Raw genomic sequence first — 26,118 nt, 5'->3', positions numbered from 1 at the left:
AGAAGAGATGAACAGAGAAGAGTAAAGAACTGATGTTCCTTTAAAACTAATAAGAGGATTCTGGTCAAATTCAGACTGAATTTTTCTACTTTTCCAAATAAACCTGAGTGACTTGTTAATTAACGTTATTTTAGCTAATACTAAATAAAGTTAGACATGAATTTGATAAAGGCTGACAGTTGATTTAAAACTGAAATATGAAACTGAAATCAGTTGTAAACCCCCCTTCATTCTTTACATAAAGAAAGCCCTTTGGGGGAGGGTGTGTGTGGAAATCTATGCAAAGTCATTGCTGGTTGGTTTTTTAAAGGATTTGGAATTCAGTGAAAATAGGGGGGAAAAGCTCTGTTCTACACACAAAAGTGATGAAAGCAATTTGATTTAAAGCTGTTTGGAAACTGCTCTCACACTAGTGGGTTGTGTTTTTGTTTTTGGTTTTTTTTTTTTTTTTTCTTTTCGTTGCAAAGAGTGACACAAAATTAGAATCCTAGAAGTAATTTAAAATATTCCCCCCTCTACATTAGAAACATGAAAATCAACGGTACTCTTGTGATTTTTAAAATCTATTCTGCAGTACTGACAGAAAAAGAATAAATCACTAAATAGCATCTATACTGCACATTCTGTATAAGTCACTATTAGCTTACCTATAGAAACAAATGTTACTTCCAGTTGTTTCCTATGCATTTAAATTTTATTTTTAAGACTGTAAGAAACAATTACATTATCAAAACTGATAGTGATTTTGAGTGTGATTTTCTTTGCCCACTGCATTAGTAGCAAATTTGTGATTTCAATTAATTTCTCTTGGGTTTTAACTTTTCGATATGTTCTGACAAAGAACACATTCATGCTTTCGTTTATCAGTGATGAACCATTTCACTAACACTGTTAATGTTGCACTTCTGGTTTTGAGCATTTCATTCCAGTTCTGCAGAATAAAGCCTAAGTTCCTATTTTAAAGCCAAAAAAACCAAACCAAACCAAGATGATTCATACTATTCACACAAAGTAAAATTTTACAGCATCAGCACAACTCAAATTTGAATATACGGCACCTTTTACATTCTGTATCCTGAGGTCTCTACCCACACTTGATCAAAGAAGAGGGAAAACACATCTCTCATTCCCCCAAGGGTATCTTTTCTTTTCTTATTTTACCTTGCTGAGGTTTCATATTCCCCAGCCTGTGTCTCATGTGATGCATCTTTTCTCATCTATAGATAAATTCATTAAAACTTTTGAAGTGACCATGTTGCTTTTGTCCTTTATTGCTATTTCTATTAAGGCAATTCCTTCCTTGCTTTCTATCTTTAATTCATCAACATTAATCTAGGTTGATTTGTGATGCATTTGAACTGGAGGAACTCTGTTTATATATTCTTATAAAGAAACCGTAGTTAACAGAAATGCCATACCCACTTGATGGATGCTAACAGATCTTATACTGACTTGTCATTTTCAGGGACTTCACTTGACCGTTGTCACCATATAGCTCTTAAAATCTAATTTTACAAGGCAAGAAAATATTGCCTTTTGATTATTTAATTTTTGTAAAAGCTTAGTATCTTAGAGTAATATTAATAATGTTTATTCTGTGAACACACAGTTGATGTGGCACTCTTCTTTGAGATTAGATTGATAAGACAGCATAAAATGACAATTACTCCAAGAGAAACTTGGTCTGCAGCCGCTCCCTCCATATGCTTTTTTTTTTTTTTTTTTTGATACAAACCAGTCTTAAACAGATGACATAATTACTGCATATGGGCTTAAGAACCCCTTCTTTTTGAGACGAAGTTAAGCCACAAAATTCAGATTTAGATCCAGAGTTCAAAAGGTCTATCTGGGGTTATGCAAGCCCCATGTTAAATCTGTTTTAGAAGGACTTGCCCTCCACAAAACTCGGATATCCACCTCAGGCTAGTCAGTCCTCCTATTTTTCCTAAATTCTCTTCCACTCATAACTGCCCCTACCTACATCCAACCTTCAAAGTATTTCCAATAGCAGAATCTTTTCTCCTATGCCTTCTAGAAATCAAAAAGGAGGAAAAAAAATTCAAGAGGAATATTGACAAACTCAAAAAGGTTAAGTAAAGTTGATAAAAAAAATTATTCAGGTTCTAGAAAGTCAATAATTCAGTAAGACTAAGAAGATTAATTTACGTATTCAAATTATTTGAAAATATATTCTATAAATATTTCACAACTGTGTCGTATTTTTTCCTCTCTTTAATAACAGTCCCTTTACAGACTACCTTTGTAGTGTCCAGTGCAGTTAGCAGAAACTTCAAAGCTCTGCTTAACACAGGAGGCTAAGCCTCCTAAGTTGTCCAAACTCCTCTTTCAACCTACAGTATCCTATGATCTTATAAATACAAAACTGAACAGGGAAGAAAAAAAAAAATTTAAAAAAGGAAAAAAAAAATGAAAGGAAAGAAAATGAGAGGAAAAAGAAAAAGGAAAAGGAAGGGAAAAAAGGAAGGGGGGAAAAAGGAAGGGGGGAAAAAGGAAGGGGGAAAAAGGAAGGGGGAAAAAGGAAGGGGGAAAAAGGAAGGGGGAAAAAGGAAGGGGGAAAAAGGAAGGGGGGAAAAAGGAAGGGGGGAAAAAGGAAGGGGGGAAAAAGGAAGGGGGGAAAAAGGAAGGGGGAAAAAAGGAAGGGGGAAAAAAGGAAAAAAGGAAAAAAGGAAAAAAGGAAAAAAGGAAAAAAGGAAAAAAGGAAAAAAGGAAAAAAGGAAAAAAGGAAAAAAGGAAAAAAGGAAAAAAAGGAAAAAAGAAAAAAAAGGAAAAAAAAGAAAAAAGGAAAAAAGGAAAAAAGGAAAAAAAAAGGAAAAAAAGGATTTGTGTGGGTGTTTTGGGGGCTTTTTTTTGGAGGAGATGTTTGTGGGTCTTGAGACTTTGAATAAATTTCTGGAAAAACAGTTTTTTTCATTTTTAAACTATCTGGAGTTGTTTTACTTATTCACAGTCCCAGACTTCCAGGAGAGGAGTTTTGATCCTTTGCTACATAAAGACGTAATCTAAGAACGAGTAACTGCAGATTCCAGACATGAAACTTGCAGGTTTCTCTTTGATGAGATTCAAAAAGAAACATGATGTGTGCCATGCTGTCACAGGTTAAAGTATTATGTGACCACCTGCTACAGCTAATGCTACACGACTAAGACTTCTGAGATTTGAAAAAGCCAGTCTAACAGACCCAAAGCGTAACACAGTGGAAACAGAAAAAAATATCAATGTAGAAACAAGGTGCATGTTTTAACAGAGAACATAATTGACAAATTTGGGCTGTGCATAAATTTTGGGTGGAAGCTGAGAAGTCTCAGAAGCCTCAGATCAGGGACGATAAACAAAACTTGTTTCTAGTGGCTAGTTCACACTGATTGTAAGAGGTTTACAAATGAAGTATGATAGGCTTATGGAAGGAATTACATGATAGGGTTGACTGCAACAGCAGGAGCATGGCTTAATGACCTATAAGCTTTCCATCCTATTTTTCTCCTTTTAGAAAATAACACATTTATTTTGAAAAAGGATCGGATAACATATTTGATAGGGGATCCCTCTTCACTTAAGCTTCTGAGGTCAAATGGGACAACTCAAATGTTAATATGTCAAATATAAGATTAACACTGTGCATTATAAAACTGAAATACACTTTCTGCATAGGAAAGTAGTTTTCAATGCTCAGTTAAGAACAAAATAATTGAAGGCAGAGTTCAACATAATTTGATTAAAAAAGGGTAACATAACCCATTCTGAATGCCTTGTTCACCATTTTGGAATATCTGCGCAGAACAGTCAAAGCTTTAAAGGTTGTACTTTGCCTTGGTATAAAAACTTATCAAGAGAAATATCCGCAGCCTACGTACAACTTACCTTTCAAGACTTGTTGGGCCAGGCAGGTCTACTCCAGAGCACTATAAAGGATAGTACATGAGTACATTTGTACAATTTATGTTGTATATAAGTTCCTAATTCTATAGATACACACAGGACTACACATGCCTGAGAAATGACTTGAACATAAAGTTATATTTATAATGTTGAAAATAGAAGTGCTCTACCATTGCCATGAACTGTATTTATAGAAGTTAGCCCAGATGGAGAAAGCTGAAGCAATGTTTCAAATATACTCTTATCCTTTCCTTTCAGCATGCCACTGCTATTTCTTTTCTCTTTGTCCCATTAGTACTTCCTCCATAGATGAAGGAGATCATGACTGAGAGAGAGTTCAGGGACTTGTCCTACCCAGTATTAGCAGAGATGACAGATTCCCTCCTCTTGATAGCGACACTGAGCATGGGTTGCATTGTCATGCAGCATGCAGCCTTTTCCCTTATGGAGATGTTTGAGTTATTTGAGTTTGGGTTGGGTTGGGGTTTTTGGTTGCGGGTTTTTTTTGTTTGGTTTGTTGGGTTTTTTTTTAACATCTTTCACTTATATCCAGAAACCCTGGTTGAGTGGAGAAATTAAGGGAAGTGTAAGCTGTTCACACCTGTGATGCTTGAAGGTCCAGTAGAAGGGCCTGATTTTGTAGTGTTTCAACGTTGCTTTATGTGTGTCTTACAACTGTTTTCTTATGAATTTGATCCTAACATTGACCTGAAGGAAGGTAGCAGGTGGCAGATCTGGCTGCAAGAAGCCATGGATGCCAATTCAGGAACTCTGAAATACCATCAGGTAGTTTCAAGAGGTTTCCTGGAAACAGAATCTTAAATATCTTAACAGTTTAGTTTAGTTAAGCTAAATGGACATGATTTAGCATGTATTAACCTATATTAAGTGTTACATAACTTGTATTCATATTTTGATGTAAAGTCAAGACCTGCCTAACATACACCTAAACCAAGGTAAGAATCTGGGTTTGGCCTGGTATTGTTAAAAATATTGCAGAGCCATACCACATTATTTGCCACTATGCAACCTCAGACGGTAGCCGTGTTGAACAAGCTTGGTTTGTTTTAGAGGGCTATTTTTAAAAAAAAGGCTCTGGCGCATGTAAATAACTAACGATTTTAAGACAATAGTGTTGCTGTTTTCTGAGCGACTGTGGTCCAGATTCACTTCCCATTCAACGGCAACTGAAAGTTCTGAAAATGTAACCTGCACTATCACAGGCAAGGTAAGATTAAAAATGTATTGCTTCATTATTTCATGCACATATACTTCAAATAAGCTGAATAGAATATTGTTACCAGATGCGTCATTAGCAGTTCTGAACATGTTTATTACTGAGAACCCTAAGCAATCCCACAAAACTCAAATGAGCTTGACTTGTTTATAAAGCTTGACTGACACCAGTCAGTGGTGGCTATGTGCAGTCCAGACACAAGAGCATTCATCTCAGTGTTCAACTTTTAGAAGTTAAGCCTCGCATTTCAAAAATTGCTTTTTTCTGAACCGACCTCCAAATTCACCCTTTAGCGTCCTTCAGCAGTTCTCTTCCTAATCCAAACACACATTCAACCACAAAACTAAGTTTTTGCAATGCAACACCAGAACCTTTGGAGATGATCATATTGCACTTGACTACTGTGTCAAATACTTTTTACACTCCTCAGGTTTGCAAACAGCAAATGTTTCTGCCACTGAGTGCTGATTATCAGTGTGGTATTAATTTTTTCCTCTCCAGAGGGAAGATAAATACATTACTGATTTAACTTCTGAGCAAAATGTTCATGTTGTCACTGTCCAGCTGCAGCAGAAAGTTTCTAATACCTCCCTTTCAGGCTAGGCATGCTTAGAACAAGTGCATATACACATACATACACACACACAGAGATATATTACACTATACCAACACACAGAAATGCACCTGAACACATTCTTCTTTTGAACGCAGATGAGGATTAAATGTAAGTTAAATTTCAAAACTGACTGGGAAAGTACCTAACTCACATTAACCTTCTTTATTTATATTGGAAGAGGGGCCCTTCTTGGGCCATAGGTATGTCCAGTGGATCTACGTCAACATCAAGCCAAGGTCCCCTACTCTTACATACCCTAAATAATTTAATTTTGAAAGCAAGCCTCAATAAAATAAAATAAAATAAAATAAAATAAAATAAAATAAAATAGCCTTTGTAGTCAGAAGGTGTAAAAAGGACATTTCAGCAGAACTGTAGCTTACTGAGCAGAATCAGGTAGCTGAACAATTTTACGGAAACAATGCAGTCAAGGTAAGTAAGCATCTCCCAAGCAAAGAGAAACAAGTCTGTGCAACCAACACAATGCTGCAAAGAAACAACAACAATACTTGCCACAGTATATAAACACTGTAGGCCTTTTGGCCTCGTTAGATGCAGCTTAACCTGGGAGTCTTTACTGGGCTTTGTATTGTATCTATATGAATTTCACCTCTGCTCTTGAGAGTGTAAAGCTAGAGTTCCCTGTTAAAACCAAGTCAGATAGGTATCACTCTGTCCTGTTGTTAATTGATTTTCCTTTCCCCCACTTTTAGGGTGCAAAATACCTTTTTCCTTGACATATACACAACTTCTTTATTTACACATGCACAGACAACTTGGCAGAAGTTAAATCTGCCTATTCATTATAGACTCTGCACTTTACTATTAAAGGTCAAGCAAAAGGAAAAGCTAAACCAAATACAAAGCAAACTATAATGGGAGCTATACAACACAGAGAACTACAAAACAACAGGTGTCTTTGGCAACAGGCTTTCACATGGAAAATCACAAGAAAATAAACAGAAAGCACAAAAAAAGTACTAGAAGAACAAGCATTATTCTTCAAAAAAACACAAAACAAGCCAAATCAAATTTCAAAGAGCACCCAAAACCAGAAGACTTAATACATTACAGTTTCCAGCTATAAGAACAAAACCAAGAGATTAGATATGACCCTTTGTTGTATGTCACTTCATTTAGAAATTTAAGATGAACAACATTAATTATTAAATGGATTCACTTCCAAGAAATTAATCTTGGCTAATATTTTTGACATAGCTTTGTTAGCAAACAGAATTTTAAAAAGTGCAACAGTGGAGTGGAACATATACACAAATGGTATTCTGGCATACACTGAGCAGTGTAATAGAAAGTTATTTTGTCTCCACATTACTACCTGAAAGCATACCTTTACTCTGGAAATACAGGGCAACTTCACTTGTAAAAGTGAAAAAAAAAAAATTGGGTTTTGTGGAAGCTGACATCACGTATTTCCAAGGAGATTATCATCTCTGCAGTTCCAACCAATCTGAATTTATCTTCTTTTGAAGGAACCACTTTGCAGCATATACTTGGTTTCCTTTTAGATTATGTGATTTTATTTGTTCTTGGGTCAAAAGTAGAGAAAAGTGAATATTTTGGCTTTAAGCAGGGACAGTATTATTCCAAATCATAAGGAATCAAGTCCTCTGATGGCCTGCCCTGCTGCAGCAGAACATGTTTTATAAGAGCAGAGACTGGAGGATGTGTTTTTATCCTACTAACAAAAGCAACACCGTTCTCTACACACAACAGCAGTGGTCCATAATATAATTTCTGACAATAGGCAAAGGGTCATCTCGCATGGCAAGAATAGCCTCCAGCATGGATTAAAAATATAAGAAAAACATTTGACGTACTTGGATCTGACAAGATTGAGTCGGTTTTCGGCAAAAATTGGTCACAGCGGACTCCTTGGTAGCCCTCTTTGCACCTGAGAAAAAGGGGATAAATGACAAACATACGCATGCGATAGTAAAAGGTTAATTTCAAGGTAGCAAAATCAATTGAAATTCTCCCTGCCAATGCTACGAGGGACTTGCATATTTACAGTTATTTCAACTATTATGGAAGCAAGGTTATTACTGAAACACAATGGAAGCATGTAAAATCATTTGTATTTCAAAAAATTCCCCTCAACCTTTTTTGATTATTTCAGAAACTATGAAAGGAAACATCACTTAAGCACAACCCTTTTTTTAGATATCAATTCAGCGAAACAATCAAAGAAAAATCCTCTATAAAATAGACATATTTATAATAAAATAAACTCGTTAGGTAACACAAAGTTTTATAAAGCTTCTGCACTTTACAAGCCATCAGATTAACAACTTGTTTATCTTTGGCTCTTTGAATAAGTAGGGAACACTTATCTAGCCATTAATTTTAGGACTAGTTTCTACTGTGCTTAAAAGATAACTTGTTTAGGCATAAGAGACAATGTCAGGCATTGTTTGTAATGAACAGTCTTAGATGTCTGTGGGATTAGATTTTAAAGCACATAAACCAGAATACCCTCCTGCCTTAAAAAACATGAACTGGCTTTGACTGAGAATCTAATACTATTATTTATCTTGAATCCTTACTTTGAAGAAATTCCATTTACTGCATTTGGACTGTTCTCAGAAGTCTCTCTGTCTCATTTCAACTAAGTGTATCAGAATCAGGCCTTTAATTATTTATTTGCTAAGCAATTTTTCAGAGAAAAGTGATGGACACTTTAATTATAAATGATAGCAACAGGGACTCCATATCTCCCAAAGCTCTTGCATATCATATAAACAATACGCTCAAATCAGCATCACCACCTTCATTAGGATTGACAACTGCAGCTTGAATTATGTGATAATGTCAAGAAGAGACGTTATCTGCTCCTTCACAATGTTTCTACTCAGGCTTCCTCTAAAGGTTGCCTTTTAAAATGCTTTTGGGTTAATAAATGAATGCTTCAGTGAGAACTACAACTCACCAGCCTTGATTCAGGGATTAGAAAGCACATTTGTGAGCAAATATGTAAATTATAAGAATTGCCATCAGACCCAAAAAAGTAGTAAAAATCTACAAGAAGAAGATTAAAAAAAAATAGGTATTATTTAAAAACCTCCCTTTTGGCATTTCTCTGTGAAGGATACTGAGTGCTACTTTGGAGATCAGCTTCTTACCGGTACTTGTCTATCTATGAAATGACTGACTGGGAAAAACTGAATTCAGATCCTATGGCAGTGGTCACAACTTATCAGTCAAAGAAAAATGTTCTAATTTTTTTTTTTTTTTAATCAGAATGTTCAATTAAAATTGTCCACTATTCAGAAAAACTGAAGAAGTCTCCATAAACTCAGACACTGCTGCATACATTTTTTTGCCTCTGATTATGAAATATCAGAAGTTGCCTCACATCAAACAGAAACTCTGCAGTGTTGAGAAGAGCTGGTAGACCTCAGTTCAAAGCTTAAGAACAACCTACATGGGTTGGGGATATTCTTGTCTTTGCATTAGCATTTTCTATTAACTTTTTGACATACATTTGTATCTACCTCACTTACTATTGCCCTATTACAGACTTAAAACTCTCTGTGTTAAACTGTTGGTCGGCAAGTCATAGAAGTGTTCATCACATAGCCTAATTCCACAACTGAAAACTTTGATGCTACGTGTGAGGATAAAGAGTCAGAGAGCAATAACTCCTGGGAGAGCTGTACTGAGTGCTCATCAGCATGTGTGAATACCCATCAGCCAGAGGCAGGCAGAGCAATGCTACAAGTACCCTCATGCCAGCGGGAGCAACCCCTTCCTTTCCTCTCTGATGGCCACCGGGGCACATCTGAGCCAGAAGCTCTGCTGCCTTCCTTTCCTTACCACTCCATTCCTCACACAACAGAACAAAAACCTTAGACTATCTTCACTTCACAGCTGAGAAACAGTCTGCACCATTTATTCCCCTGTCAGATGGTCCAGGTAATTAATTGTGGTCTAGGTAATGAATTGTTCATGCCAGAATTGAAGGAGAGAAATTTTGCTAGTGTTAGCTGCTAGGGTAGATCTGGGGGGGCTGTGTGTCTCTATACCAATCCTTCCAGCTGTGTCATGGTCCAAATCAAACATCAGAAAATATTTTTTGTATCTCGCAAAAATGGCAAAAGGTGCTGTGGGTATTTTCACCTTCCATTTGATGTTGTTTGCAAGGGTTACATTTTATCAGTTGTAAATACAGCAGATACTGATAAAGTTGGTGGCCTCAAAAACAGTCTGATGGGAGACTCCTGTAACTGATAAAGTATCACCCCAGTACAAGACTCTAATAAGATGTGTTTCCATGCCTTTCTTTTCCTGACTTTGTAAGAGCAATGGGTTGGAACAGAATATATCACAGAGTCACTTAGATTTACAACTTCTCCCTTGTAAAACTCAGCATCCCTGGTACCTGACTGAATTGCACACTGCCACAGCTCTGCTGTGCAATCTGGAGATAATGATGGGGATGGATTTCTTCTCTTAAAAATGTATTGGCTATCATATCAAACTATTATTTTTATCCTGACTATATCATACATATACTGCTGCTTCTACATACATATATATATCATACATATACTGCTGCTTGTCTCCATCACTGTGAAACTGGAGCATAGAGTAATCAGCTGGCTGACTGACCTGGATGAGTCTAAAGTAACATTTTCACTTACCTGTACACTTCGATGAACATGCCACAGGAGAAATTTATTTTTGTTACTTTCAAAATTTAGTACAGAGGTGGCTGATGTCTCAAACAATAAATATACTCTTTTAATGTAATAACATGATCTTACACTGAGATAACAACTACTATGGCAATACATAGCTTGTTTTTTAACTTATATTAACTTTTTCAGCAAAGATTAAAAACTCAGTCTCCTAGTTTCATCAACAAACGATTTTTGCAATCCATAAGACACCAAGTAATAGCAATAACTGCTCTGCTAATATCACACCGAAGTTTAAACCTTCGTAATTAAGTCTTGTGAAATTGAAGTCTTGTAGAACATACATTTGACAGTTATAATGTTACAATATATAAAAGCTGATCATGTTGTGGCATCCTATAATCTTTGCTAAAGCACCTGCCATCCATCCTAAATGGGCAGATACGATAATTGTGCCCACAATACCTGACATGCACACATGCTGCTAATTGGCATCACATCTCTAAGGTAAAAAAAAAAATCCACCCCCATGAAAAACCCTGTTAAAACAACACTTGTGTCACATACAGAAACTCAGGAAAGTCCAACTGAGGTCGTTCAATATTGCCATATGCAGTGTGAATGATCACATCCATATTTATGGATGTATTAAAAAAAGTTGTGAGTAATCAGGGAAATCTTGAGAAATGCTTTGATGCAGCCGACTGTTTCAGAAATGATCATTTGATTATATGACCAGCAAATGTTTATTAGATATACCTTTAAAAAAAAAAGTCAAACTAGGATAAGATATTGCTTGTAGTGAAGCGAAAGCTCTGATCTGCATGTGGGAGCCCTGCAGCAAAGGACGGAAAGGGCAGTCTAAGCTCCATTCCAGCACCAGAAATCACTTCTGTGCTGAAGCGCTGCACTGTATGAGCAGGCTTGGGCACATGCTTAAGTGCAGACCATGGTGAAGGGCTCTAATAAATACTGTTAATTAAATACTGTTAATTCAGATTTTCACCAAAATATGTGTATCTGTCTAGACTCTAGACCAAAAGTATCAACAAAAATATATGAATGGAATGATTTAAATCCTTCTGATTAAATGGCATGAAAAGAATCACAGGTAAAGCTAACCTGCAGGCGCTAAAACACTTGCAAACAATACATCCCTAAATGGTATCTGCTAAATTTAACTAAGATTATTTTATCATGTGTTTTCACATCTTTCATTAGTAATGTACTTTCTATAGATTATGTTTTTTAAGGTCACCAAAGACAAACTGCATTGTGCATTGCACTTTATGGAGTGACCCACAACGTACTTTGTGTGAAAACATACACGTAGAAACACATTTCTCATTCCTGGTGAGAAGTATTTTTCTTTCTACTTGAGCATCTTTGCACTTAAGTATTAAAAAGTAAGCAGAGTATGAGTGTTTATTCAATCCTTTTATCCCCATTTTAATATTAAATAGTATTAATACATGTATATTCTAGTCAAAGAGATCACAGCTTCTTAGAATTGTTCCTTGTGTATCCAAACCTTATGGAGCCAAAGGAGATTTCAAATAGATGACTGCGTCAAACGCAGGAATAACACAGCACTCCAAATCCCTAGATTTCAGACGGGACACACTAGTAAAAAGAAAAGTGAATGGGGGTAAGGAGGTAGCAAACTGCATGTTAAGTGAAGGTGAAGAACAAAATATATCTAAAGCCAGCAGGAGAAAGGGAAGATATTACAAAGAACCTACTTAGAAGAGTTAGGGAAGGACATATAAAGCTTACGGCCAAGAAGGCATTACCATCACTGTTCACATTTTCCTCAAATACTTCCATGCAGAGCTCCATATCCCTATTAAATTATTTTAGTTCTCAAGGGATAGTAATGTAGAGAAAGCAGGAGCGAGAGCGGCACCAGCAGACTGCAGAGGCTATGAAGACGATAATGCTGTCAACCCCTATCTCCTTCCTCTTCCCCTATGATACCACCCATCCGTTTGAAATAGAAATAATTCTTTTTCTTCCTTAAGTGTGGTGATCCACATTGCCTTTGACCGTGTGAAGAAGCATGCACAAAGTCCATAATTTAGCAACCATAAGATATATGAGTTCCTCTGAAATGGGAATTTTGAAAATGTCATTTGGAACCTCAGTGACAAACTATGCCAGAAGACAAAGCTGTAATACTGTACATCAGGAAAATAAGCATATCCGAGGCCAAAAGTGATTTGTGACATTTAACAGAAATGTCTTAATAGCACAGTGCCCAAAAGATGAACTTATATAAACATATAATCTGATGCTAGCCTCATAAACAGGAGTAATCCAATTTGAAAGATGGAATTAATAGTACCTATGAAAAATGAAAATTAATTTTTTATCCAGACCAACACGTGTTTCCTTCCACTTGTAAAAGCTACAAAATGACAACCTCAAAACTGCTATTAATTAGAATGATCCTCCTCATAACTTCACTGGATCAGTTACAAATTATTTTCTCATGACACCATTATAGCCATTGTACTGACAATCAGATGCCAATAAGAGTACAAGGGAGGAATTGGAGATCATGATACAGAAATATTCCAATGGTCTAAAAATTTTGATCAAGTATTTCTTTTCACACAGAGAAAGCGATACGCTTGATCCTGGGTTATAGAGCCAGTTATGGAACAAACATACAGTAGCAAGCCATGACACTGTATAGCCCATTATCCTACAGTCTAGCCTGAAATATGCCATAAACAATGAAAAGTAATTGCTCTGCTCTGCAGGTAAGCTAAATATAGACTTCTCTGCTTGCAACTAGAATGACCTTAACTAGAATCAATGGAAATTTATATTTATTATCCTGACTGTTATTAGGTGAAGATTTTATTCACAAGGGAGGAAAGAAGTAATCTTAATAGTGAGGGTCAGACATGATGTCTTGTCATTTAACATGTGCAGCATGCCACTACAAGCAGAAAACAGGCTTCCTAGATTCAACAGATTGGACCACTGAATCACAATTTAGAATTTTTCTCAGTGGATACCATGCTCAAAGCCAGACAGAAAATTAACCTTTCCTAAAAATCAATAGTTTGCTGGTCAGGCACTCAGGTGAGAAGTAAGAGATTCACATTCAGTTTTTGGTGTGAAAATGAAGCATTAAAGACTTGAACCCAGGTTTTCTATATGGCAGACATATCCTGATCACTTGCTTATTATCTGTTCTAGGAAGGACTGCTCTTGTATTGTTCTTAAAAAAAAAATCAGACACATTCCATTTCATCTCAAAATAGATGGGGGGGGGGGGGGGGGGGGGGGGGAGACAATGAAAAAGTTTCCAACACAGCTCTAATCGTGCGTGAGTGAAACAGTCACCTGTTGAGCCTTGGACAGAGTTACTACTATTATCAGGTAATTGTTTACACCCAACAGAGTCTATAGTGAAATACAAACCAGAAGTAATATTTTAGCTGCAAATCAGCTAATGGTTATCGGAGACTTTTCCAGAAATTGCAGGGCTCAGGAGACAAGGTATATATTGAGCAGCGCTGGCAGAGATGACATTTTTCTCTTTGCAAATCTGTTTCTGTAGTTTCACAACGGCAAGACTTTTTCAAGTTGAAATGACTTTTCCAATATTGTTTCATAAAAGGAGCACACAACAACGTACCAGCAAACTGTTAAAGGAAAAGGCTTTTCTTAATTGTGAGAGCGACCGTGGGCATGGGACTGTAGGAACTCCAACTGCACGTGGTCTGGTGGCAGTAAGCACGCGGGGCAGGGGGCACAGACGGGAAGAGGAGCATGAGGAAGGGTGACAGCCCCTAATACAAAACCAGTTACAAAAGCCTGCCATAGCAACAGGGGAAACTGCCCTTCATTAATTCCTCCCTTGATCTATTTAACACTCCAACATACATAACTGAATAAAGATCAATCTCTTCCTGTAATGAAACCCTGGACTTTAAAGCTAGATGAAAAAAAATGCAGTTTTTCCTCAATTGTTTCCATGAGTGACATAGCGCATCTACCTCATCGCACTCTAACCTATTATAAAGAATCACTTTTTAAAATATGCTTCTCATTGGCAGGCTCTATCCTTCTTCCTTGTCCAAAGATGACAAACTGTAGCTCTTTTGTAATCAGACTTTTAAAATGCACCAGTGAGATCTTCCATATGAATTCACTAACACAGCCTTCAGGTTATGGTTGTTGTAATTTTATTAAAAGCCATAATGCAATCGTCTAAGTCGTATACGACCACAAAAATCTGTTAGCCTCTACGACTTTATATTACTATAGTAAAGCAATTTCACTAGCCAAACCATCTAGTTACCCAGTATTTACAGACACCAGCAGCAAGCAAAGCAGAAAAAGCAAACATGGGTTTTTGACTGCCCTTAGTAACCTCAAATACAAACAGCCAGAGGCTTTTAGCACCAAGAAGCAAAAATGATACATTTTGTGCAAAAAAGTGTAAACAGAACCAGTCATTAAATGGTATGTTTAGATAGGTGGGTCTTTACTTTAAAATGCTGTGGATTTATGACTGCAGCAATATGTGCAGCTCTGTGACCAGCAGACTCTTGGGCACTCCTTGCCTAAAGTTCCAGCTCCTACAGTCTATGTTATGCCAAAATATAACCTGCTAACTAAAATTAAACTAAAGTCAATATAAACAGATAAAATCAACTAAATTAAACTAAAATGAATGCATGGAATTAGAAAGAACAAAACTGGGGACCCAATAAAGAGCTGGGTAAAGACACAGTATTTCTTGAACACAAACATGAATCGCTTCAGATGGGAAGGCCAGAACACTCACCCAGGACACTCACCCCCCTCCTCTTTTTCTTTTTTCTTTCAGATTTTTTTTTTTTCTAAAATAATCTCCACAACACAGATGCAACTTACTTACATTATGTGATTGAATAAAGATATGTATCTGCCTTTTTCTTTTCTTAAAGAAATAAGGTTGACTATTGTAAAGAAATAGTACAATTCTTACAGAACGGACAATATCAACTTTAACGAAAAAAAAAATCACTTTTCTGTCAATTTTCTTTTAAAATGTTGCAGCTGTTAAAAATAAGTAGAGCAAGTAACCACAAAGGAAATTATATTGAAAATTCAGCCAAAGAAGGGTAAGAAAAGTTTTTTTCCATATAATTTGCCCTAGAACCAGGCTAGCTGAAACACTCTAACATCAATAGAGAAATTTAATCAGACTTTTTAAAAATTGTACTTATCATTGGTATAATTCACTATATTTTTTCACAATGTAAATTGTCAGTGCACCTCTCTGAAATAGGGAAGTACTATTATGTTCTTGGTGCAAATGGCATAGAGAGTAAAGGTCACAGCTACAAAAACCCGAATCATTGCTCAGATTTAGATAATACAGCTTTCAACTAATTTGTTGACTCCAGTGTTTCAGGCTCCTTTAGCCTTGGAGAAACTAAATGGGGATACTTCAGTAAAATCTGAATTCTCTAAATCCTCTGTAGGAACCATTGAACTAAATGAGACTTTTAGTATTTGAAAAGGAGTGATGTGGATTTGACTTAAATGCCTCATCCAAAATTATGCAGGAACTACTGAATTATCATTCCTCTCCTGCTCTGGATGGTTTTCCTTCTCTGTCTTTCATAAAAGGTAGGTCAGAAAAAGAAATAAAAATTAACAAGATGTGTTAGTAAAGCCATTCAAGCCGTCCAGACCTATAGCAGCCCCTGAACTAATAATGATTTCCCTCCCCTCAACAACAGTCCAGTTCTTTTTATTTGAAGGTGTTCCCTTAAAAAAAAAAAAAAAAAAAGTAAGTTTCATATACTTAATCAATGCACATAGCCCACACAGAATTATTTCATAGTGGTTCTAGACTACAGTATTCACTTAAAACTCAGGTTAGATTTTGTATCTGAAGAAATAAATTTATTGTATTATTGATAGTTACTTGGTATCGAATTTACTTGTGGCATAGCCACATGCAGGTCAACATTTCACACTAATACACAGGCTTTAGGCTTTTCATGGGATAAGAATTATCTTCACCCACTAAGGATAATGAAATCGTTAAGAAATTATTTTTCCCTTTGTCTCCATAATACCTATATCTTCATACAAGTCTTATGCATAACAATTTGAAGTGGCAACTTAGCAATTAACTGTAATTTAATTTCAACAACCAGATTTAAGATTGAAAAAAGGTTTTGCATTTAGTTTTTTATTCTAGCAAGCACGTGAACATTTGAAAAGGGTACAGTTATAAGTCAGCAACAGGTAGCAGGAATACAGTCATGTTTCAAACTGTAGTGAGTGGTGTATAATTGCATATGTAGAAGGCCCTGGGATCGAGACAGACCTACTTATGCTGCCTGTCCAATCAAAATCAATATATTTATTTAAATCCATATAAAACAGACAGATGCTTAACTTCACTGCTGCATGGAGCCTGACGTGAGCCTCCATCTCTGGACTGCTACCACATCTATTATATATGTCAAATCTTGTTATGCAACTTCAAAGAAAAAAATATAAAATATACCTTTTAGTTGTGATTGAGCTAGGATGAATTCCATGATTTCAAGAGATAACTTCCTCTCCTGTCCTCTATACTTCATTTTCCATCATATATTTTAACAACAAAACTTCTAGTTTTGAAGTCCTTTGTTTTCCTTTCAGCTGGAGAACAGTCTTTAAGTAAGACTGTATTCAGGAACTATCAAACCCAAGCTCATTGGGATGACTAAAGAACAGACATCATTACGATCATCTGGCTTGTTCAGTCATCAACAGAAATGAAATCTTTCCCTCTCCATTCTTAGCTCAGTAATACAGAGCAGTAGTCTATTGTGTCGGAGAAAAATTCAAATCTGACAGGACTATATTACTCTGCTGCAAAAAACATTGTTAGAAATACAAACACACGACAGACAGAATAGGGCAGAAGCAGTCATCAAAAATAAATAAAGGGGCCAAGACTGACCAGCATCTACATGCCAAAAATAACGCGCCTGTAGAAGAAATCTAAGAATCCTGAAGTATTGCCAAATGTTTAGCTCTTGATATATTCCAATGGACAAGGAAGATGAAAGGAGCAAAGATACAACACTTCCTTCTGAGATTAAGACTACTATTAAACAAAATTATAGAAAACCCAAAAACTTTACTAGAGCAGGGTATGGAAAAGCACTTTAACTTCTAGGTTTCATAATAAAACTGGATTTGGAACAAGACTGGAAAAAGCAATCAAGAACATGCAGTCAATGTTGACAAGGACAAGGTCATGCTCACCTTATGCTAAATCTTAATTTTAACATCATGGCTCCAGGAAACTTATCCTTGCTTATACCAATTAGAAAATCATGCTTGGTATCAGCTCAATTTTTCACAGCTGTGCTCTAGTAAAATCAAACGTTATGAGGTTGGCAAGTGATAACTTTTACTCAAAAGTTCATACGCACTTCTAATTCCATCTAAACAGTGCTTACAGTACTTTATGACTCTGTCTAGGTCAGACAGCGCTGGACAGGCAACACAATTTTTTCATTATATGTCTTGAACATTAAAAAAATATACTACTTCAAATTGAATAAAATATCAATATCTGGAAAAATCTTTTTGAAAAGACAAAAATATGAATAGGTTTAGTCAACATTTTTAAATTTAAAAATTTAAATTTTTTAATGTTTAGCTTTTGTTATTTTATATTAGTGCTGAAATAAGGAAACTTACAGTCTGTGCTGCATAAATTGAGTCCTGAGTGCCAATATTAACTCTAAGATCTGCAAATCCTAGATTAAATTCAGAGGTGGGCAAATGTTTAATAGGACCTTTCAGAAGCAACCCTGGAAGCGACTGCACTTCAGAACTGCAATTTCTATGTTCTGTTTCGCTTTTTGAAGGAAGATTTTAGCGCTGACCTATACCAGAAGCAAGTTGCCACAGCCTGTTCATTCTAGTAGTTTAACACAAGTTCATCTCATGTATCCATACCAAACCAACTCACCTATGGCAGCATTTTGACCAGCCCCAAGCATGGCACAATGCAATATTGCCCCTGCCCAGGTGCTTTATTTTTCAAACTTAACTCAACAGAAAGATCAACACAGACTTTCCTAGTTCATGTTGCACCATTAAAAAAAAAACAAAAACCAAACAAAACTAAAAAACTCCCCCCTCCTTAACAATAAACTTCAATCTGTAAACAACAGCAGCATTAGAAACTGCCTTCAAATATCATCTAATAAACGAGATGTTTAACCAACTAACTGAGCAATCATTTCTCTGCTATTTTGGATTTAACCAACCAGAAAAACTGAAAAGCTTTGATTAGGTTTCTCCACAATATACCTCTGTTGTGTGATAAATGATTTACTATGGATGATAAATGAATATAGTCTTTCATTATGTATGGCATTCATCAGCTATGAGAAAGCTTTTGAATAAATGGAAAGTGATTTCATACCATATTCAAAGCCTCATGCAGCCAAGGCACAAATGAAAGCCACATTCAATACTTGAAAAAACAAATGAAAACGAGACTTTTGCTTTACATTATCTCTGCCCAAGATTACCATCTTTATAAAAGCCCTTCAAAACTCTTCTTGAAAACATCTTTCAGGGACTGGACTTAGGTAAAAAAAAAAGATGTCTGAAAATCAATAAAGAAAGGACTAAAAGATGTAAGATTTATAGATGCTATCACGGTGTTCCGTAGGAACGTACCTCACCTTCAAGCAGCCATTTGTTAAAGATGGCAATTATACCAATAAGTGAGGCAATTCTAAAGAGAGGTGCAAACTCACTAGTAAGTAGTGTAACAGGTTTGCTGGATGTGTTTCTTTTCCCAGTTTCCTCCCCACACATATGACAAGCTCAATATTAAAGTCTTTTGCTTCTAGCTACTTAACAAAAGAAACAGCCCTGGACTTTTTTCAAAAACTGTCAAATATATTTTTTGTTTTGTTTCATTGACTATTTCCCAATTCAAAAATAGAGCCAAAAATACTCAGAGAAATGAAATTCACTATTTCAAGCTAGAAGTACAATGGATTCTTTGCTTATCACAAAAAAGTCACGCAAGATTTACAGTCCAGCCCTGCAGATTCAAAAACATTTTTCGAATTTCACCAAAACCTTCTAATTAATTTTTTGGACAAATTTTAAAATGCACATAGGAACTCAGATGCTTGTCTAGTAATAATATCTATACATAATAACGCTTGTCACAGACTCCTCTCCTAAATAGCTCAAGGCCACATCAAGCCAATGCTCATCCACAGAGATAGAGTACCTCTGCCACTCAAAATCCCTCAGTAATTCAGTGAGGTATTTGTTTTGTACGTATTTTTATACCTGGTTTGGAAAGAATAATTGAAGCCACTCTGGAGGTGCCAGTTAAAATATCCTTAACTACTAACAGATGGTCTACACAAATGATGCCCTCTCACTTTATAGCAGGAAATAAACATGCCTCTACTACTCTATTTTATATGATCAGCACACATAGCATTTTATAGATAAGAACAATTTGACATGAAATGTAATTGCCAGGCAAAGTTCAAATAGAGAAACATTTTCCAAAATAACTCTTCCTTAGCATATTAAGTATAATTTAGAACCCAGAAAATGAATGATGTTAAAATTCAAGCAAGCCATTTTCTGGAGATATTTAAAGTTGCTAACTTGAAAAACTCCAAATCTTTAAAGTTGCCCCATTATACATAAAGAATTAGTAACAAGTCTTGCGTAGAATAATTTTTTTCTGAAGAGATAACTATATGTATAGTAATGACATTATGGCATATGTATCATTATGTAGATTTAGCATAAAACTAGCAGTTAAAGCTCTCCTGCTAATGGATCAACAGCTTACCAGTCAGCAAAAAGTGCTGGTGTCAACTGACTAAACCTAGCAAGTTTAAACCCTCCAGAAGGCAGGAAGCTGCAGCCTTCGTCTTATTACAGCACCTACTGCAGCTGGAAATCCACTGGCTTAAAGCTTCAAAACATGCAATGAAGACTCCAGCCCAAAGTTGTTCTGAATTTACTCTGCTCTCTCCTTAATTTGGGGGCAAAAGAAAAAGTTTGTAGGAGCTAATGTTGGAGAAGCACACACCTGCAACAGGAACAGCGCCACCCAAAAGAAAAAAACCCAGTTACCTTATCATCCACATAAAATACAGGTGGACTTCCACGAGAGCAATATGGCAAGACCCTTACTACACTAAATAAGCAGGAAAATTAATTGAAGCTGAAATGACACGTCTAACATAAAACTGCCCATATTGCATTTTACACGAAGTTTTATTAGAACAAGGAAAAAACTCCCCTCTTTGTTCCACTGTGAAATCTTGACCTGAAGCCTTCTTAATTAGTTTCTTGCTTGTGAATTAAAAGAACCCACATCATTAAAAAGTACTAGTGATTTATGTACTAGAGCATTTTTGTCCAAAAGTTATTAATGCAAGTTTATTAAGTTTCACCAGCCAACGTATTTGTAATTTAGGAGGGTTTGGATGAGTATGTTTCAGACTACAGGATGTGTATTAATGCAAGAAATTCCATTTGACTGCTGAAAGTATCTGATCCACCAGTGACATCATTCATTATTTGTGGAAAATGGAAACTTTTCCAATGGAAAACAACAATGTCAATGTATTAACGGTAAATAGTAACACAATTCTAGCTTATGAATTCAACTCAAGCTCCATTTTTTGCAGATCTGTTCAAGAATCTTTTAAAATTATAATTATTTCATTATTTCTTGTGAACATGTTTGGTACTTCAACACTGCCCATCAGTTGTGGAGGGTTTATTTACACGACACCAAGTCTTGTAATAATATACTTCAATGCAGTTATTTTCTATACAGGATAAAATTTCCAAGCTTTTTAAAATGTAGATTTTCTTCGGAGTGAAGAACTGAGCCACACCAAAGCCCAAGGATGTCATGATGCTAACAAAATCAGCGTCCATTTAAAAACAATAATTCAGTTACCTGGAAAGTCTTGATTAACATGAAAATCACTGAAACAGTTGGAGACGTGCTGACGAACACAAGCTATGCATTGTTTTGAAGAAATGTATACCTTAGGTTAAGAATAAGAATGACCCAATACAATAAATATTGCTGATAGAAAACATTTCTAACAAGGGTGGTGAGTGGTTTTAAAAAATTTATGGCAGAGATGAAGGCATGGTATTTATTTCTGATTCCAGTATTTTAAAAGCTGTTTTTAATACATTACCTGCAGGTATGTCAGCTACCCAAAACACATGATACGCAGCAAGTACAGGCGAATTTATGTTGTTCTATGTCCATTTTAATACTTGCCCAACATGCAAAGCAGCTCTCTAGCTGACACAATTCTCACTACCAGCTATGTGCTAACGCATAGGAATCCAAAACATGTTATTTCATAGTTACTTGTGGGCAGAAATTACTGTATAACCAGAACATTTTAATTTGCTGGCTTTCCTGCAGCTTCTGTAAGAAGAGCAGCAGAAACAGAAACATTTTTAGAATCAAGGGAGCTCCTAAGAATTGTGTCAATATTTACACCCAGGTTAACACTACTGAGAGGATTAAGTCCTTCCTAGCAGTTCGGCTCTGCAAGATGCCAAAGTCTCTTACATTAACGTATATAAAGGGCTTAAATTCAAGCAAATAAATGGAAGGTACATGAAAAATAATTACGCATTGAAGAGAATAGCATTCATAAAAAGACCTGCTACATTCGAGTTGACAATTTGCATGTCTTCTCAATACTTTTCTTAACAGTAGGCAGTTGCATGAAAAGTCACCCATGCTCTGCCACCACCTGCCAAACCCAACAACAAAAAAAAACCCAAACTTTTGAGAATTGGAATATTACTAAATAACGGTAACTCCAACAGGTAGCACTGATCTGACGTGCTTGCTGCCAGAAAATACTAGTCATACATACAAGACTCTTGCTTGATTCCATTTTTGAAATAATGGCAGCTGAGGGCGATAATCAGGAAAGTCATTATGTCCCATTTAATATCATTTTGTATATTAGAATTAGTCTCTGACAAGACGTCCCTATGAAATTTGAGGAATACATTTGCTTCTCTTGAATTCCTAATCATAAACCAACTGAACTCAGTGATGTGTTTTCTGATAATTCTTGTCTGAATTCAGGTGAAAGAAAAGTGGCACAGCTCGTACTGCCTTTAGACAGTGCTACCAAATTTTTCTTGTCACATCCACACGAAAAGAGCAGAACAGGTCATTCTGATCTTATTTGTTCCTATTTCAAAGGAAATAAATACTAAAGACTAAAGCCTTTATGGGGAAGAAAGCAGGGGATGTCTGCTCCAGGAGCCACACCGCTCTCCTCCTGTGTGACCTTCAGCCAGTCACTTAACAGCATTACCACTCACAACGCTTCTGTGATAGCAGCATAGTAGGATCAGCACAGCCTTCCCCTCAGCTGGAACTTTGTGAGGAGAAATTATCAAAAAACATGCAATAATGGTGGTAATGTAAGCACCAAAGCCATACAGGTAATAAAATAAAAATACCTTTGTCATTTTCTGCAGAAAGCAGAAATCTTGCATTGTCAAGTTCACTCATTAAGCATGTTTTTCTTCAGAGAAAAAATATTTTTAAAATTTTTAGAGAGTGAAGCTACATTAATTAAACATGCATTAAACATTGGTTACAAGGAAAATTAGGATTTTCTCAATAACTTCTGAAATACTAATATGTCAAGTAACAACAAAGCAAAGCTTGGCATTCCCATCCACTTTCATGCAGGATACGACTTCCTTTCTAGAAACAGGATATAAAGGCTTCTCATCATTTGGAGCACAGAACAATAAGAAAGGAGGAAAGCCTTGTCTGAATGACCTCTGAGGCTGGATGATGAATGCAGACATTGTGGATGTCAGCTAAACCACACGCATGCCAAGGCCAGCACAGGTATGTTATCTTAGACATGCGTACCTTTACCGTTTCAGCTTCAAGACTTTACCATTCTTCCTCCTTTGTTAGGGTCTTCATGCCAGTAGACCCAGAGAGATTCAGAGGCAAGACTCTCCAGATCAATCTGGAGCAAATCTGGAGAGAAACAGGTGTCGCTGGAAGAAGCCTGCTCCCTACTACACCCCCGCCCTTCTCCTCCCCCCCAGTTTTCCAGTAAAGTACTCAGCAAACCAGAGCAACTCAGGGGCCGCCTGTTAAGCAGAGCATCCCAACAACGTAACTGCAAACAGCACAACGTGGGGCTCCTGCAGGTACAATGGCCAGTTGTACACTCTGTATGCCCAAAAAGCACTCTGAAACCAAGACAGTTCTGCATCTGATCCAGTCTTCAACATGTCAAAGAGATGGCACTAGTACCTTTATAAGTTACAAATCAGTTGTATTTCACTGTCAGGATAACCACCGTGACAACCTACTTGAATCACATCCTTCTGCCTCTCCTGAGACATTGTTCAACTCTATAAACATCTCAGAAACTGATGATTTTGTTGTTTAAGTGTAATGTTATACTAATTTATTCAAATACTGTTTATACCATGACACAGTAGCATACGGCTCAACACAGATTACTACCCATGTATTTAGTGAGCTTCTTGGTAGAGTTTGGCAGCCAGAGTTGTGTTCCATGATGCAGCAATTATTTTATTACGAGTAACTGAGTTAGCTAATCTAAGGTTAGCTCGGACATTTCTTCACTCCTTTTGTTACAGTCTATTCTGTACAACGTATTGCCATCCTTGATATTTCCACAGCATTGCTATTTACTGGTATTCCTCCCCCTTATAACTGCACAACTAAATAACTGCACTTTTATATAAATTGATTATTCAAAAGTCAGACAAGCCCTGCAGTGAAACATGTTTATCCCACTTTTGTGCATGGAATATAAATCTTTCCATGTATCAAGTATGACTGGAGTCATTACTCTATAAACTCATCATCATTATAAGTTTACCTATGCCTCTAATGAGGTGGATTTTTTCCTCAGGGGTAAGTACTTAGTAAGTTCCTTTAAACATCGGAACACAGATCAGAAAATAAAAAATGACCAGGTTTGCTTTTTCCAATAATACTAAATAGTTATTTCCTTTTTGGTTGTCTTTACTGCCTTTCAAATATATTAGAAATGAGATGCTCATTCATTTCATTTATTTTTACCAACTGTGTTTCTGAACAGAAGAGAACCCCTCTGAAAAATATCTTCATCATGTTGTGCTTATTGCCCAAATATGTTGGCTCGTCCTGTTAGAAGTACCCGCCTCTTTACTCCCTATTTAAATGATCCCTACACTATTTAAATGATCTACATAGTAAATTTAATTTGTATTCTATTCCGTTAAAGGTGATTTATAATATATTTTGCATACAAAACAATGCTTATGCTTTGAAGTATGGAAAAAACAATAAAATTGGTTTTAGAGCTATGTTACTCCATTTCTACAGAGACAAGATAAGATTTGGTAACATAATAATGCCTTATTAGGTCTACTTGAAGAGCTGAAAAACCACAGTTCTCCAGCCCCAGTATGTTACTAAAGAGTGCTTAGTGGGGAAGAGAACTCAAAATATATGACTCTGAATAATATTTTAAAGAAGCTGAAAAGATAAACAGCTTAAAGCAAGTGGGGGCATCCATATACTTGCAGTTTAAAACACTCTTTTTATTTACCTCATAGGAGTTTGAGTTCAAGATTTATGAGGAAAGAAACATCAGTTGCACTTTAAACTTGGCGTACTTTTCAACCTATTTTGTGCTAAACAATCAGTAAGCATTCACATGGGATTTACAATGAAATGTTGTCGTTTAATTTGATATAAAATTAAAAAAGGTACCCTGATGCACTAGAGATTGATACAACAGTGTTACCAACTTAAAGCTAGCACAAGGATTAATAATTTGAAGTCTTAAAAATAACATTAAGGAAGATACATACTGCTGTCCTTTCCTTTTATACACTTAATGAACTTCTTAAAGATTACACTATTGATTTAAATCTGTGTTGTCATTAATTTGCTTTGTTTCTAGTGTTCCTCTGGAGTTAGAATAAAACAACACGAATGAAAACAGATATAGTGGGGGCAAAAGTCAAGTTAAACCTGAGCTAGAAACCAGCATTTTAAAGCCTCAAGTTAACATAATCTAACGTGATGGATAAAATTAAGTACTTCGGTTTGTTCTTAGTCATTTTGCCAAGTCAACTCCTGACTTTATAATTTAATTTAGACAGTCTAATTACAAGCTAAATGCTAAAAAAAAAAAAAAAAAAAAAAAAATAAAAAATTCACCAAAAAACCTAAACCCATCTTGGCTTCTAATATGTAAGAAATTGACACTATTCCATTAATTCTAGAATACATTTCATGCATTCTGAAACATATATGTACTACATTTCACAAAAATAATATTAATAAGCATATCTGCATTAATTTGAGAAGTCAGACAGGTAAGGATATTCTTGTGTATTCCAAATAATTATTTTCAAGAGTCTTGTCTTTTGACTCTTTTCAATAGTCTCATCTTTTGAAGGTAATCATAAACACAAGAAAATTGTTCATCTACATCATCTACAAAAACATGTTCTTCGTTTCATAAATAATGGTTTTCCCAGATATGAAATATAAAATTATTCCTTATTTAAACAAACTCAACCTGCAAAGATTTACAACTTAATATAAAGCCTTGTGTCTCTAGAGTCGTATCACAGAAAAT

General features: G+C 35.9%; 1 protein-coding gene across 1 annotated transcript in view; it reads right to left on the bottom strand.

Annotated features, from left to right (window-relative positions):
• The window catches only part of NRG3 (neuregulin 3), a gene marked incomplete at both ends in the record, with an annotated part of 418,654 nt that overhangs the window by 109,517 nt on the left and 283,019 nt on the right, over nucleotides 1–26,118 (bottom strand). The window contains one exon of the mRNA XM_082309742.1: nucleotides 7,589–7,662. Coding sequence (XP_082165868.1) covers nucleotides 7,589–7,662 — 74 coding nt within the window. The remainder of the gene's footprint in view (nucleotides 1–7,588; nucleotides 7,663–26,118) is intronic.

The sequence above is a fragment of the Platalea leucorodia genome, assembly GCF_965183815.1.
Source record: "Platalea leucorodia genome assembly, chromosome: 4".
NCBI lineage: Eukaryota > Metazoa > Chordata > Aves > Pelecaniformes > Threskiornithidae > Platalea > Platalea leucorodia.
This window is presented reverse-complemented; position numbering and strand designations above follow the sequence as displayed.